The 16,841-nt window shown below is 34.2% G+C and overlaps 1 protein-coding gene across 7 annotated transcripts in view; it reads left to right on the forward strand.

The window, feature by feature from the left end:
- The window catches only part of ASCC3 (activating signal cointegrator 1 complex subunit 3), a 317,566-nt gene that overhangs the window by 181,547 nt on the left and 119,178 nt on the right, over positions 1–16,841 (forward strand). For all 7 annotated transcript variants that reach the window (XM_026511731.4, XM_048225883.2, XM_048225882.2 and 4 more), the window contains 6 exons: positions 3,256–3,447; positions 3,749–3,973; positions 9,435–9,554; positions 12,585–12,749; positions 14,648–14,734; positions 15,587–15,763. In XM_026511731.4, the coding sequence (XP_026367516.2) occupies positions 3,256–3,447; positions 3,749–3,973; positions 9,435–9,554; positions 12,585–12,749; positions 14,648–14,734; positions 15,587–15,763 (966 nt within the window). The remainder of the gene's footprint in view (positions 1–3,255; positions 3,448–3,748; positions 3,974–9,434; positions 9,555–12,584; positions 12,750–14,647; positions 14,735–15,586; positions 15,764–16,841) is intronic.

The following is a 16,841-nucleotide window of genomic DNA, read 5'->3' on the forward strand; positions in this document are numbered from 1 at the left end:
GTCTGGCAGTTTTCATAAGTGAAAAATGTATTTACCATATGACCCAGCAATCACATTCCTGGTGTCTACTTTAGAGAAATTAAGATATATTCTCTTACATGCGCACGCGCGCACACACACACACACACACACACACACACACAGAAACTTCACATGGATATCCATAGAGGCTCTAGTCATAATTGCCCAAAGTGGAAACAACTCAAACATCCTTCAGTGGGTGATTGGATTAACAAATATCCATCCATACCATAGAATTCTACTCAGCAATAAAAAGGAATGAACTATCAGTACAACTTGGATGGATCTCAAAGGCATCAAACTGAGCAAAAGAAACTAGCCTCCAAGGCTTATATTCTGTTTTATTCAATTCCTGTCACATTCTTGAAGTCATGAAATTGTAAGGATGGAGAACAGATCATTGATTGCCAGGGGTTGTGGGTGGGGAGGGTTTAACTATAAAGGAATAACACAAAGGAATTTTTTAGGGTAAAGGAACTGTTTTGTATCCTAATTTTGGTGGTCATTACACAAATCGAACATATGTTAAAATTCAAGAGTCATACACCAAAAATGGAAGAACAATAAAATTTTTCTGTATGATTTTTAAAACCACCTATCTCTAGGCCTGATTCCTAAGGATTCTAGTTTATTTGTGCTATGAGCTAGCCTAGACCACAAGTGGCAGACTCAGAATCAAAGCAAGTTAAGAATTAGCAGCCCAGACTTACTTTAGGATTGTTGTCACTTCAGGTCTCTACTGAGCCAATTAAAAAGCAATGCAGGGGATATTGGCAAGAGTAGAGACAAAAGAGAAATGACCCCTGGGGCCTCTGTATTCCTCACCAAGACCAGAGGGGATTACCCAGATAGTGACTCTGAAGCTGGCTGAACTCACATGGTCAGAGTGGGAGGTACTGTGTCAGTACTCTAGTATCCACCTGCTGCATTATAGGAATATTCTTCCCCACAGTTAAATATTTCCTGCATTCAGCTTCATAGTGTGCCATTCGTGCCACAAACCAAGTCCTTCCCCAAATGGAGCTTGACTAAGGAATCAGTAACAAGAACATCAGGACATTCCACTGCAGGGGTCCACAAATGGCAGATTCACCTGAAACAAACAACAATCCAAGCAGTATAATTTGCACAGAGTATACCTCCCAAGCAATATTTTGTTTTATTCTTTTAGCTCTGAGTGTATGAATATTAGAGAAGAAACTGAGTTGGTGAAATATTTCTCCTCTCCCTGCCCTTGTCCCATGAAGGAACTCTGTTATATCCCAGCAAATGCTCCCCAGTGGACTTTATAGCAAGTCACCCCATATTCGTAAGAGCTGCTTTTAGAAGATAGATAACAGGGGCGCCTGGGTGGCTCAGTCATTAAGCGTCTGCCTTCTGCTCAGGGCGTGATCCCGGCGTTCTGGGATCGAGCCCCACATCAGGCTCATTTGCTGGGAGCCTGCTTCTTTGTCTCCCACTCCCCCTGCTTGTGTTCACTCTCTCGCTGGCTGTCTCTCTCTCTATCAAATAAATAAATAAAATCTTAAAAAAAAAAGATAACTCTTGTCTGAAAAGATGAAAGTTTAGGCAGTATGACCCGAGTGTAGTTAATTATAAGGTCTATGCATAACATGATTTCTAACAGGCTGATCATACTGCACAAAAATAAAACAGGAATATACTAATATACCCCTCATGAAGCTTGAAGAAGAAAGCCTTTTTGGTTTATGTGTATATTGTTCAGGACTCTTAAAAGGTTTAAAATGTGTAAGTTGTTATTTACTTGGATGGCCACTAGATGGAGTGGTTTGTTAAAGTATTTCAGTTAAATATATGCAGCAGAATTCATGGAGAGCTGTTTTCTTAGATCATTTCCTTAGTTAATTATTATTAACTTAGAAGTTCAAAATTTTAAGTGACTTTAAGGATAGTCAATGTGACAAAGTCTGTTCTAGAACCCTAGACCCCTGAAATCCCACTTCCTGCCAGTGTAGTGCCCCTTACAAAAAATTATGGAAAACTCTTTCAAAAGAAACTATTGAAACGCTGATAATGAAATTTTTAGAGCAATAGTAGGCAAACACAGGGCATGATGCCGAAACAGGACCTTTTTTAAGAATAGACTTACTAAAGATTTCTTTATTTTAGAGAGAGAGTGAGAGAGAGTGCCCACATGAGGGCTGAGGAGGAGCCCGGGAGAGGACAGAGAATCTCAAGCAGACTGCGGGGCTCGATGGATGCCACAACCATGAGATCTTGACCTGAGCCGAAATCAAAAGTCGGGTGCTTAACCGACTGAGCCACCCAGGCGCCCCCACACAGGACCTTTGACTACCTAAACACTTCATTATGTTAATCTAAAGTCTTTAATTTTGGAGAGGTTTTAAGATACTCTACTGTAACACTTACATGGGTTGCAGATAAGTGGATCAGATCCCACATCTGAGCTCAGGCCAGGTCAAAGAACAGACACCAGAAGTAAAGCTAGTATAGTCAGAGCATGGTAAAGTTGGGGAACTAAGACAGATGGTCAGTGCCGGTCAGAAATCACCAAGAACACACCTCTAGGTGAACACAGTTGGGTTTATTGGGTCATTGCAATGAGAAAGAGTGCGTGCACCGGGGAATCATGGGCATCTCAGTAAGAGGGGAGAGGTCTTCCAGGAAGTAGGTTGTGTATAGAAAACGTAAAGACCTTGGTAAAGTGGATGTGGATTTGTCAGAAAAGGGACTTAGAGAAAAAGCCAACCCTAGGAGCTGGCATTGGTTCAAGAGGTTAGGGGATGAGAATAATTTTGTAGACTCTTCATTGTAAGAACTTTACTCTGAATGAGTTGGGAGCAATTTAGATTTATGCTTCTTTTTATTTATTTATGGTTCTTTTAATAGAGTATTTTTGGAAGGATAGGAAACAAGTAGAAATGATTGGTTGCAAGTCTGAGTGAAAGAGATACTTGCTTTTAACTTCAATCCTCTTGAATTTTGTGTCATGTTGGGGATTACCTATGTTTTAAGATAGGTAGAATATAATTTTTAACAATTTTATACAGAACATTATATACCAACTAAGATATTATGTACTTTATATATTATATATATTATATACTTACTAATATAACATCATATACTTAGACCTTAAAACACAATAATTTTATGCTTTGTTTGATAAAGTCATTGAACAAAAGTGCTAAATAGCAATTACTTGTAAATGCTAAGTAATACTCTTTTATGTCTTGTTGATATCTACTCTAGGTGCAGAAGTCAAGAAATAAACAAGTACGAGAATTATTTCCAGATGGCTTTAGTATTCATCATGCCGGAATGCTTCGGCAGGACAGAAATTTGGTTGAAAACCTGTTTTCTAATGGGCATATCAAAGTTCTAGTCTGTACAGCGACGTTAGCCTGGGGTGTCAATCTTCCTGCTCATGCTGTTATTATTAAGGTAATAGCTTGCCTTAACGTGGATTTGTGTGTGTCTTAAACCTGTGGATTGGTTTGTTTAGAAAAATACTGTGATTTGGCTGTTTCATTGACTTCTAATGCTATTCGTATAAGGTCAGAATTATTTTCTCCAAAAAAATCTAGTTTATATTGTGAAAATTTAACTCTATCACAGATGATGAAAGGATTAGTTAAAGTACACTTTTGAGATCTTGCCATATTTGCCTAATTTCAGTATTCAGCTCATCAGGATTATATTTGTGTGTGTTTATGTAAATTCTTATTAACTTTTCCTCATCTAGGGAACACAAATATATGCTGCAAAAAGAGGCTCGTTTGTTGACCTTGGAATTTTAGATGTCATGCAGATATTTGGTCGAGCTGGAAGACCACAATTTGACAAATTTGGGGAAGGAATCATCATAACAACACATGACAAACTCAGCCATTACCTCACTTTGCTCACTCAACAAAACCCAATTGAGAGTCAGTTTCTGGAAAGCCTTGCAGATAACCTAAATGCAGAGGTAAGATCCAGTGAATAAAAGATTGGAATAGAATCATCAGCTGAAGGAATGGCCAAATAAATAGAAGGTTGAATTGGTTGCAGTTCTGCAGTATTTAGCAATACAGCTTATACCATTCCACAGTCATAAGGCACAACAGACTGAATGGCAATATTGTTGGTTATTTCAGAACAGTATAGGATGCCGGTGATCATGGATAAGAACTCATTGCTGAAAGAGTGTACTTTTAAACTGTGAGGTTTTGTTCTAGGCCAGAAATCTAACCAAAGCTGTACAGACTAGAGAAACAGAAGTAGCAGAAACCACCACTATATTTGTAGTACACTTTTGTAACATTTTTATAAGGTTTATAAAGCTCTTTTATGTTAGGTCATTTGATTAACCTTGTTATACAGAATATAATGGCTTAAATTGAGCTACAGTATTATAATTTGTTTCATGTGTGTATATGCATTTTGTGTTGTTAAGTTTTAAATAGCAGACTCTGGAAGTCTAGGTAACATTAACGGGTAAAGAGGATAAACATTCTTAAGAGTCTGTGTGTCAAACATTCAAATGAAGTTTTGCTGTCTTGATTATGGCCCTGGCATTCAACACTTTCCTGCTTCTCTGTCCTTTCTTTTCTTTAAAATGGACTCAAATAATTTTTTTAAAGTAGATGGGATATAAATGTTAAATAGATGAATAAGTAAGTGAAATGTCAAATAGACAAATAAATGAAGAAACATTTGCAATCAGGTATTACTTGTTGTGTACAAGTCCTATATCAGTTACTTCTTAAAGAGCTTATAAAATTTCAGTTACATTCTGTTCATTATTTGCAATTCCTTTTAAAGGATCCAAAGCACATTCACTATGTAGTTTCCTCTGTTAAGGAGTCCAAACGGGAGAACTTTCTACAAAAACACAGTATAGTGATGTTGGAAAGTGATAATTTCTATAGAAGGATTCAGTAGAAGGAGAAAACACTTTTGGTCACAAGCTGTTAGGAAAGGCTTTATTCATGAAGAAGGCAAAGCTTGATCTGGGATCAGAAGATTAGAGGTTTGGAAGATTTGGTTGAAAGTTAAAAGAAGTCATAAAAGATGCTGGTCTCTAAGAGCATAATTACAAGAAAATGAAAAAGATTAGGAAATAAATTTTGACTCTAAAGAAAATGTTATTATAGCTCAATTTCAGTCCCCATCACCTGCTATGATTACATGGTTTAAATAATTACGTCTTTGGTCTTGGGTCTGCAGTATCTGTGGTCGAATAATCTGTTGTACAATGGCATTAATAGTGGTGGTGGACTAAGGACCTTCCAGATACCCTGCAAGGTAGATATAATTGCCTTGGAGAGGTATGTGACTGACCCAAAGGTCCTTCAGCTACTAATTTTTGGAATTCATATTCAGACTCAGGTATATTTAACTACATATCTAGTATTTTCATTATAGTCTAGATTTTTGTTTCCTCATATAGACTGCAATAAGTTAAAAATGAATACATTTCTCTATATTGATACCTACTCTTTCTCTTCTTCTAAGACCAGGACTAATTTTCCAAAATGGTAGTCATAATTTCTCTGACTTAAAAGAAAAAGGAAGACTCCCTTTTACGCAGTTTTTCTAGAAAACTATATCAAGGAATGCCGTCTTCATAAACTTATAATTACTATCCTCGATAACTTTTTATAAATGGTAAACTCAAGGTGGTGATGTTATTGAGCAGAAGACACAGGATAAGTACAATACTGCTCTTATCCTCAAGGAGCTCTTTTTTACAGACTGTAAAACATTATCAATGAAACTGTTTGGTCAAGACCTGAAAAATTAAAAATAAATTGTAGTCCATAGATTTGCTTCATATTCATAAAGTACTTATTAGGTAAGTCATTTTCAGAAATGCCAACTATCTATAACCATAATTCCATTTAATGCCATAAAAGGCATTCAAATAATGAAATATGTATCTTAGAAATTTTTCACTAATATAGTGAAGTACAGACCATTGCTAAAACTTTTTTCTCATATTTTGGTCTACTCGGACTAGCTCCCAATTAAAGTAAATTTTCTTGTTAAGAAAACAAACCCCCTTAAATTATAGTTGAGTATGAAATTAAATTTCGTAATCTGTGGAAATCAAGTGTGAAATTAGTTTATAAAATGAATGTGTGCTGTGTTCTTAAGGTAATGGAATTTTAAGTCTTTAGATTTCCCAAATCTTTGCAAAACTCTTCAGTGGCAGTGATCAACATAAAGGTCATGCTAGATTAGGAATATTGCCTCCGTAGTATCTTTTATAACATGAATATCTATCCTGACCATTAGTTTAGAAGAACTGAAGAAAGTATTATATTAAATAATAATTTTAATACAAACATTTTATGAGACAAATTTGCCGATTGATATCTAATGGGGCTGATTCTCTCATGCTAATGCGTAAAGGTCACAAGCCCCAGCCCTGTATAAAGCCGTTTAATTTTGCACTGAGAGAAACTCTGAAGCATGTTTGAGGCTTATTAAAATGTCTTCAGCAGACATTATTGGGTACCTACTGTGTTAGCACCCTGGAATATATACTTTAAAATATGTTAATCTTTCTGTAACCGTACACATATTCTATATGGAATTTTTCTTGTGTGTTCAGGACATAGCATAAACACCTTGTCCTTGGATTTAAGGCTTCCATAGCATTGTCTGACCAACCTTCCCAATGCTGGTTCTGGTTACTCTCCAACACATGTCATCTGCCTGAGATAGGCTCTTACTCTACTCACTTCACCTATAAAGTCCCAATTTTCCCAATTATAAAATAGGGACAATCTGGCTGGATCGTTGTGAAAATTTAAGAGGCGCTATGCCAAGCTGCTATTTAGTAAATGATGTATATCACGTACCATTATCTGATAGTCCCTTGATTCTCAGCCCTCTTTGTACTTACTGCCAGCTTGCAAATCCTAGCTGAATAAATACATGAATGGTTTTTTTTTCATATCTTTACTAATGGATACACACACACACATACATACTCATGATTATTTGTTTATTTCATTTTTATATGATTTTAACCAGTTTAAGAAACACACGCATGTAAGCAGTTAAGATAACCTTAAAGACTAAAGTTGAAATAGGTGAATTGGATACAAAGTGATACTTTGAGTCTTCTAAAATTACCAAATTTGGGGTGGATTTTTTTTTTTCTTCTTAACAGAACGTAAAACTCTTACACTGTATATCTGATGGCACTTTTATAAGTTTCACATGTTAGGTGTTTTTGATTAAAATCATCTTTGAATATGTATTATATACTAGGCACTGTGACTGGTGATTTCATGTGTATCATCTTAATTAGTTACATGTGTCTCACCCACATGACTAGACAACTTCTTGAGAGCAGGGATCACGCTCTGTTTATTCCCATATCCATTGTGGTTTACATAATACTGACTTGTTATTGACTTACTATATGATTATTGAGATGAATGGATATATTGCAGAGAGATTTGAAAAATACTTTTTATTGTAAAAGGCTCCTGTGCTAAGTAGCCACTAGGTGACAGCAGATATTACAAGTAAATTTTTGTTTTGTCACTAGGTGGCATTCAGAGATTAATCTAGAAATATGATTTACCATCATGAATTTACATCCATTTTTCAGGGTAGTCTGTTAGTCTGTTTCTTTTGGTGAACATTTAGAAGACTCCAATGACTTGATCCACTCCCTGGTACCTGCTTCCTCCTTTCCTTTATCATATCATTAGTAGCAATCGGTATTTATTAATGTTAATTGACTGAATCTGATTTTGAAAATAATAGCAAGCTATTTTATCCTTTATAGAATTTTCTACTCTTAGGAGTCATGCGATAGGATTTTAAAATACCTATAGGTCATAAGAGAATCCATGCAGTTTTCGCTGTCAAACGATACAATCACAAATGGGAGACGCGATCAGATTTTTAGCTGTTATCATTAAACTAGTTTCCTTTACCTCGAGAAGCTTGACAATGTTTTAACTCTCTTGTTTCTAAATATTTGGGGAGTGTGGCAACAACTCCCTTATTAGTTACATTTTAGTCTTGTTATTTTTCATTTTGTAAAAAGTTTACAGTTCCCATTTTAGGAAATGTATGTATTTGCCTATATTGTGGATGACTTAGTCATTTGTAAGTACATTAGTGTAAATTTGTGAATTTATGTAATTATGGAAATCTAATTGACATATGCCATTATGTAAGTTTAAGGTTTACAACATGATGGTTTGATATGTGTAAAAAGTGTGAAATATCACAATAAAGTTAGTAAACATATTCGCTTCCCATAATAACCATTTTGATGCTGTTTTCATGAGAACATTGAAGCTCTAGCAACTTTCAAATATAGAATACAGTATTATTAACTATAATTTGCCATGCTGTATGTTAGGTACCTGCAGCTTATTCATCTTGTAACTGAAAGTTTATGCCTTTGGCCAACATCTCCCCAGTTCCTCCACCGCTCAGCTCCAGGCAACCACCATTCTACTCTCTGTTTCTATGAATTCGATGTTTTCAGAATCCATGTATAAGTGAGACTCTGTAGTATTTGTCTTTCTCTGACTTATTTTAAGTTCATATAAATTTAAAGTGAATAGTTAGAATCTGCCTTATCATTTTTTACTTTGGTTATTTCTCTTTTTTAATAACTAATAGTATGATATAACAGCATAATGATATTTTATATATTGCTAGATCTCATCTTCAACTAACTAAAGATAGCTAAGCATCCACATTTATTTCACAAAATTATACAGAATTAAAAATTATAGGAATTAAACAAACATAAAAGTTTTATTTTCTTTAATATTCAGTGCTAAAAAGAAAGAGTTTATTCTTCCTTTCTTTCTCCTAGTATGTAATGATTTAGGTGGAAAGCATCTCTCCTGTGATTAAACTATTAAGAAATTTAATTTTTTTCAGCCAGATGTTCAGGAAAAATTATAGAACTATGAAGTTTCACAACTTGCATGAATTTTTAAATTAAGGAATGCTAAGTAAATGATTACCTATAGATCTAGGGGCTGAGGAAATGTATTTTTAAGAAAACTTTTCATTGTAATTTTGTTTTAATACCACTTTCTAATCATTCCTTTCTCTTTATTACACAGATCTTATATGTTATTACTGTGTTTTTAAATTATTGACTGTTCAGTGCTATATAGAATTAAACTCTATTTAGGGGAAAATAATCAGGTGCCATAATATTGAGTAAATTCACTTTTGGAAGATAGCATTTCCAAGGTACCGTTCTTGATTAAATGAGGCAGGACTGATTTTTAATTAATTGGAGAAGTGTCATGTCCCGTAATTGTACTTACCTTCTTTTAAGTACAGTATAATGATGTATTTTAACTTAACTTTTGACAAAATGGCCTTTGATATAATGTTTATATCTAACTTTAATGCATTAGTTTAATTTTTGTTATATTTTTGATTTGCAGATTGCTCTGGGAACAGTTACTAATGTGGAAGAAGCGGTGAAGTGGATAAGTTACACTTATCTTTATGTACGGATGAGAGCAAATCCATTAGTATATGGCATCAGTCACAAGGCTTATCAGGTAGAAAACGCATTTATAAAAAAAATCAGACCACCTTTTTTGGTTTTGTAATCTTTTTATGATATGAGGCTAAATATTTGCTACTTCTGCCTCACATGAATAGAGTTAGGTACCTGGAAGAAAAACAAAAAGCTTTAGTCTTTTTAGAAAATACGAAGGAAAATTAAATTTCCCTTCTATAATTATTTCACTCTATATCTCTTTTCCCATGGATACTAAAAAGTTAATCTTTATATTGTTATCAGTTTATTATTCAGGTACATTTCCATTTGGTGTTAATATTTTGCTGTGATTTTTATTTTTTTAAAGATTTCATTTGTTAGAGAATAAGAGAGAGACAGAGCAAGAAAGAGCATAAGCAGGGGGAGCAGCAGAGGGCAAGGGAGAAGAAAGCAAGCTCCCCACTGAGCAGGGAGCCCAATGTGGGGTTCAGTCCCAGAACCCTGGGATCATGACCTGAGCTAAAGGCAGATGCTTAACTGACTGAGCCAGCCAGGTGCCCTTGGCTGTGATTTTTAAAAAACTATAATAAATCAAGGTTTTAGGGCAAACTAGACAGACATGAGGAAGATTACAGATCACTTTTAATAATAGGCTTATGTTTTATTAAGTATGTTCCTCTTATCAAGTCCCTTCTAAGCCCTTATTCCTAAATTAAAAGGTAGTGTTAATGAGTAATTAGCAGTTTGGAGGCTTGGATCAGTTCCACTGAGCACAGTGACAAAATCAAGTGTATATAGTAGCACATCTTCCTGTGAACTTTACAGTTGTGTGATCCACATGCACGGCTTACAGATTCTGTGAGACCTTGGCTTTTCTTTAGAACCTGCTTGATGTAATGTAAATGCTCCCTAATGACGGATAAAATCAGTTCTCAAATGAGAACATTATTTCACCATCATCATATGGATATTCACTAGTGTTAAGTCAAAAGTAGCAAAGCTGAATTGAACTCAGAGAATTACAGCTTTCCTCCATTTACTGTCAACTTAGCTTTTGTATATATTCCATTGTGTTGTCAAAGAAGTTGTCAATCTTTTTTGTCATTTTTCTTTTTCCTGTGCTGTAGATCTGACCATGGGAGAATTGAAACTTAGAGACTTAGGAGGAAAAGAAAAAAAGATCTTGTTGCAAATACGGGTTTGTGAAAATAGTCAGTGGCACTCTGAAAGTATTCTGAAGGGGTAGAGGAAGGCAAAGCACAGCACATATTTTTATAGGCTAAGCCATTGCAAATCTTTGGGCAACATAAACACATCAATTGATTTTTTAAGTACTAGGTTAATATCAGAAGTCATCTTTGTATAATTTTCTAATATAAAGAAAGTGATTTTTTTCCTTCTGAGATACATAGTTTTACTCTCTTCAGGGTTCAGAGACTCCTATCCTTTTAATTTTCTTTTTACTTACATGTTTTTATTTTATTACTCAGTAAGAATTTATAGCCACAAAACTCATGTGAACTAACACAAACAATGTTGTCCAACATATTTTTAATGGTTTAGGACATGTATGAGCAAAATGGTTTTGGAATATGAGCTTGATACATACAGTATATCATCTATAGCAAATATTTAAGACTTTTGTATTTGCTAATGGCTTTTGATTCCATCTTTCCTACATTTGGCTTTCCTCTGCCTCGTTTTTCTAATTTTTAAATTTACTTTAGCTATATTTGATGTATGAATAAGCTACCATCAAAATTTAAGTTAGAAGGAATAGAATTAATTCATTAATTGATTTCTAAAGAATTTTTATACTCCCCTCCCTTCCCTTTAAAGGTCATATTTAGGGGCACCTAGTGGTTAAGCTCAGGTGGTTAAGCGTCTGCCTTCAGCTCAGGTCATGATCCCAGGGTCCTGGGATCGAGTCCTGAATCAGGCTCCTTGCTCAGCGGGCAGCCTGCTTCTCCCTCTGCCTGCCTCTCCCCCTGCTTGTGCTCTCTCTCGCTTTCTGACAAATGAATAAATAAAATATTTAAAAAAAAAAACATTTAAAGGTCATATTTATTACTCCTGACTAGAGCATGACCTTCAGGACTTGATGTGTGTGCCTGTATATATGTATACATAGATACACATATTTACACACATACACACACATCACAATATTTAAGAATTTTTGTTAATATCTTATGTTAAATGTCTTTTCTGTTTAGAAAGAGGCTATTAGGGGCGCCTGGGTGGCACAGCGGTTAAGCGTCTGCCTTCAGCTCAGGGCATGATCCCGGCATTATGGGATCAAGCCCCACATCAGGCTCCTCTGCTATGCGCCTGCTTCTTCCTCTCCCACTCCCCCTGCTTGTGTTCCCTCTCTCGCTGGCTGTCTCTATCTCTGTCAAATAAATAAATAAAATCTTAAAAAAAAAAAAAAAGAAAGAGGCTATTAAATAAAATTTCAAAACTATTCAAAAATTTCGTGTCAACTTCATCTTGCTCTTGGCTTCTATTATTATTACGGGCAAAATGGGTTTTTCCATCAGCAGTTATGAAAACTGCTAGAACACCAAAGTCATAGTCTTGAAAGGATAATTATGCATTTATTTGTTTATATCTTTAACAGAGGAAGTCATCCTCACTGTGAGTTCTCCAGATAACTGGTGAAGTAGGAATATAGCTTGATATTTTTAAATCCCTATTTATTTTAGTGTGAGAGGGAGAAGACAGATTGTTTTACTAATATCTAATTTCTGGTCTTTATATTCTTAAAAATTATAAGACCATATAAGAATTTTAGGTTCTAAAATATTACTACCTAAAGATAACATAAAAATCTTAATGAATTCTTAAGGCTTACTTTATTTAATTGATCAAAATATTTTCTAGTTATGTCCTAAATTTATAAAAATGTACTTCTTTTAAAAATTGTAATAAAAAATTTTATTCTAAAGTATCGACAAAAAATTTCAATTTCCGTAAATAAGTATATGTTTGTAAATGATGACTCTCTAAAGAAATATTCGGATATATATATATATATATATATATATATATATATATATATATTTTTTTTTTTTTTTTCCCCCTACAGATTGACCCAACATTAGCAAAGCATCGAGAACAGTTGGTCATTGAAGTTGGTCGAAAACTAGACAAAGCTCGGATGATTCGTTTTGAAGAGCGAACTGGGTATTTTTCCTCAACTGATTTGGGTAGAACTGCCAGCCACTACTATATTAAATACAACACCATTGAGGTATTATACTGAGTGTAACAAATATAATAATATGTTTGTTCTTAGATATAAATACTTTCTAGACTTCAAAACATAGTATTAATGCAAAATAATAAAAGCAATTAATCGAACAAAGTGCATTTAACTTATGTGAATTCAATAACATGCTGAATAAACACAAGAAAAAACTAAGACTAAATAATAAGGACCCTTTTGCCATCCTTTTAGTGAATATATCCTAGGCAGTAGGCACACCAAAGCCTAAAACATTGAGCATGTGGGTGAGACCTATGGAATGAATGCCTGAATGAGTTTAAGCAGGAGATGATGGCTTAATGATATCAGTGAATAAAAGTTGAAAAATTAATAGCAGCTTATTGAGAATAACTGGCTAAACAAGAGTTAGAAAAATGACTGCAATTATCAGGTCAACCAAGCTGTACTATTTGGGCAATTTAAGAGGTTTCAAGGATAGTTTAGACTACAGTGTAGCCTTGTTTGTTGCCTTTTAACGTAATCTTGGGTAAGATAGGATGCCGCTATGATATTTACATTTTAAGGAGTATATGCACGTGTTTATGTGTGTTTACATGCGTGTGTATGCACCTACATATGTTAATACATGGGAAAACATAACAGTGATTACCTGTAAGGAGAGTCTTAAATTCGAAGCCAAGATGGGTTAAAGCACATTTTTACTCTCCTTTTTACAGAGAAAGAGTTTGAATTTTTTTTTCTTAAATTCGTTTTTTGGGATACCTAAATATGTTTTTAAATTGGAAAAGTAATAGAAATCACTTATGTGAAATTTCTTCAGAAATATGAAAACCTAGGCCAATATGAAATATACATTCTGTACTTATTTAACATATGTTTATGCATTTAACAGGTTTCAGAAAACACCTTTGTGTGAATACTAGCTTTTCCTCATCTTTCCCCAAATAAATCTTGCATTTGTATAGCACTTCAGGTTTCTTCTTTTAACATGTCCCATCTCACAACTGTGATCTGATCTTCTTCAACCCGAAACATTGCCCCTAGCTCTCTACTGATTCTGTCACCTGCTCACATGCTCACTTGCACTCTTTTGTCCACTAAGTAACCTTTCTCATTTTCCCACTGGGTAGTATGTTCCTGCCAACCTATGCCTGTTTGCAGCTCTTTTCAAGAACTGTACCTTTCTTCAGCTTTGTCTTTATTCTATATGGTCTTTCACTGATTTTTTTTCTTCCCAGTTTCCTGAATTTGCATATTCCCTCACTAGTAATATTATGAGGCCTTCTCCAGAATTTTCAGATTTCGTAATTTTAGTTATTCCTCTCTGAATTTTATGATATATATTCAGCTTAAAGTTGGCGAATGGTACAGATATCCATATGCCCATGCTGAAAATGAGCCTAGACTGGTCTGTTATACTGAACATTTTTTTTAGATATCTAATATAGGTTTTAATAGCTGATTTTATTGATCTTTTTGCTTCTAAAGGTCTTCTCCAGCTAATTATGTTTTAGGAAATTTTTTAGTCTTTGCTAAATTTGGTGATGTTTAAAGCAGTGATCAAGAATAATATACCACAGGGGCGCCTGGGTAGCAGTCGTTAAAGCGTCTGCCTTCGGCTCAGGGCGTGATCCTGGCGTTCCGGGATCGAGTCCCACGTCGGGCTCCTCCACTGGGAGCCTGCTTCTTCCTCTCCCACTCCCCCTGCTGTGTTCCCTCTCTCACTGGCTGTCTCTCTGTCACATAAATAAATAAAATCTTAAAAAAAAAAAAAAAAAGAATAATATACCACAGATGTAATTACTCTGCGTTGTCTAGGGCTCAGATATTCTTTAAAAAAGTGTGATTTTATAGTCACTTTTTAATTGAAAATATTTTACTGGATCTTCTATTTTAATTGAATATAACACTTTCTTTGGTAGACCTTCAATGAATTCTTTGATGCTCACAAAACTGAAAGTGATATTTTTGCTATAGTCTCCAAAGCTGAAGAATTTGATCAAATCAAGGTAAGATTATTTGAAGCCTGAATCAAATGCATTTGGCTTATATACATTCATTCATTTATAAAAGCTTATAATTAATTGTTATTCCTGTTACAGTATAAGCTGTGTGGCACTTCGCATTTAGAGTACCAGCAATGTTCTTCCATTTATCAACAGTGTCCAGTATCCTAGATTATGATATTATGTCATTCCTGACATTATTCTTTGCTCTCTACTGCAAATCAAATATAATTTAAGTAGGTTTGCAATAATGAAACTAGCAGAGAATATAGTATGTAGATTTTGGTTTATTTGCAATATAAGGTTCACTGAAGAAAATATAAAGGACATGCATGATTCAAACTTAGATATGAGTATTTCTGTACCTGTATTATAATTTAATCTTATTAACAGTGAAAACTTTAATACTGTGAATCACAGTACTTCACAGCTTTAAGCTATGAATGTCTTATACCATATAAAAATATATGACTGTAATGAATGCATTTGAAGATAATTCAAGTTTGCCCTAATCCATTTGGGCAGAGGTTTTACTCTGGTCAAATAAAATATGAAATCTCATCAACTGAAGGATGGTGAGGTCAGAAGATTTAATTTTTGTGGCATATCAAATTTTTATATGTCAATGGCAACTTTAATATTGGTGATGAATAATAAAATGTAATTGTATCAGCCTCAAGATAGTTCTTATTGTATTTTATTAGCTACCTGTGAAAAATTACTATTATATTAGTGTACAAAAGAAAAATGTTGAAAAATGGAAGCCTTAAAAAAAATGCAATGTGGTTTAGTTTCAATATGAAAAATTTCAATAGATCAACCCAAATAATCTTTTAAAAACGTTGATTCTTCCAGGTCAGAGAAGAGGAAATAGAGGAGCTAGATGCCTTATTAAACAATTTCTGTGAACTCGCAGCTCCTGGAGGTGTAGAGAACAGTTATGGGAAAATAAACATCCTACTTCAAACTTATATCAGCCGAGGAGAGATGGACAGTTTCTCCCTTATATCAGATTCTGCATATGTTGCACAAGTAAGAATATTACTCCCTTCCTGTTTTCTCTTCCTTGTTTACTTTTAGAGAGTCAAGATACTAATTCATTGCTATACTATGAATGCATTGCATTATGACATGCTACCAATTACCGTTTTACTGCAGAACTGGTTCTGTTTAATTTGCACATCTTTTATGCCCTCTGTGCCATTAGATCAGAAATGGGGGTGGGATTTGATGGTTGGTTTGGTTCTTTTTGATGTTGCTGTTATTTTCATTTTAGAGTTTAAAAATATCAACATTTGGTTTTTTCTGCTTTACACGACAAAGTTCATTTCTTTTACTTACAAAGGGCAATAATAGAAGAATATTTTAAGCAGAGTAAAAGATTATGGAACCTTTGTAACTTCACCCAAATGTTAGAAATATAACCAAAATTATTTTACCATTAAATAAGGCTTAATAGCAATACCTCATACCATATTTTCAGTCTGATAAGTCTCTGATAAAAAAGTAATCTTTCTTCCATACTGATGATACTTAAAAATTGAGAACTAAAGGAAAATTATTCATTAAATTACAGCTCATTAAATGTATGTTTTTTTAATACTGTAGTATAAAATATTGTAGCATTTATGTTTTTATATTCAAACCCTTGTTGTGAAGTAAAGCAGGTTATTTTTTGCACTATTTGCCTTTCAAATGAGGCTTCCCTTCTAGACATTTTTTTTTTTTAATGATTTTTTATTATATTATGTTAGTCACCATACAGTACATCCCCGGTTTCCGATGTAAGGCTCGATGATTCATTAGACATTTTTTTTTAAATACTTTATACTTATCAAGAATACTTTTTTCAAGAGAGAAAGGCAAACCATGAAACCGATTCTTAACTATGGAGAACAAACTGATGGTTACCACAGGGGAGGTGGGTGGGGGGAAGGGTGAAATAGGTGAAGGGGATTAAGGAGTGTGATGAGTGATGGAAGTGTTGAATAACTATATTGTACATCTGAAACTAATATAACACTATACGCTAACTATACTGTAATTAAAATAAAAATAAAAAATAAAAAATAATCCCTTTTTCATCATATTTATTGAGTAGTGCCTTCTC

Source organism: Ursus arctos, unplaced genomic scaffold, assembly GCF_023065955.2.
Source record: "Ursus arctos isolate Adak ecotype North America unplaced genomic scaffold, UrsArc2.0 scaffold_13, whole genome shotgun sequence".
Lineage (NCBI taxonomy): Eukaryota > Metazoa > Chordata > Mammalia > Carnivora > Ursidae > Ursus > Ursus arctos.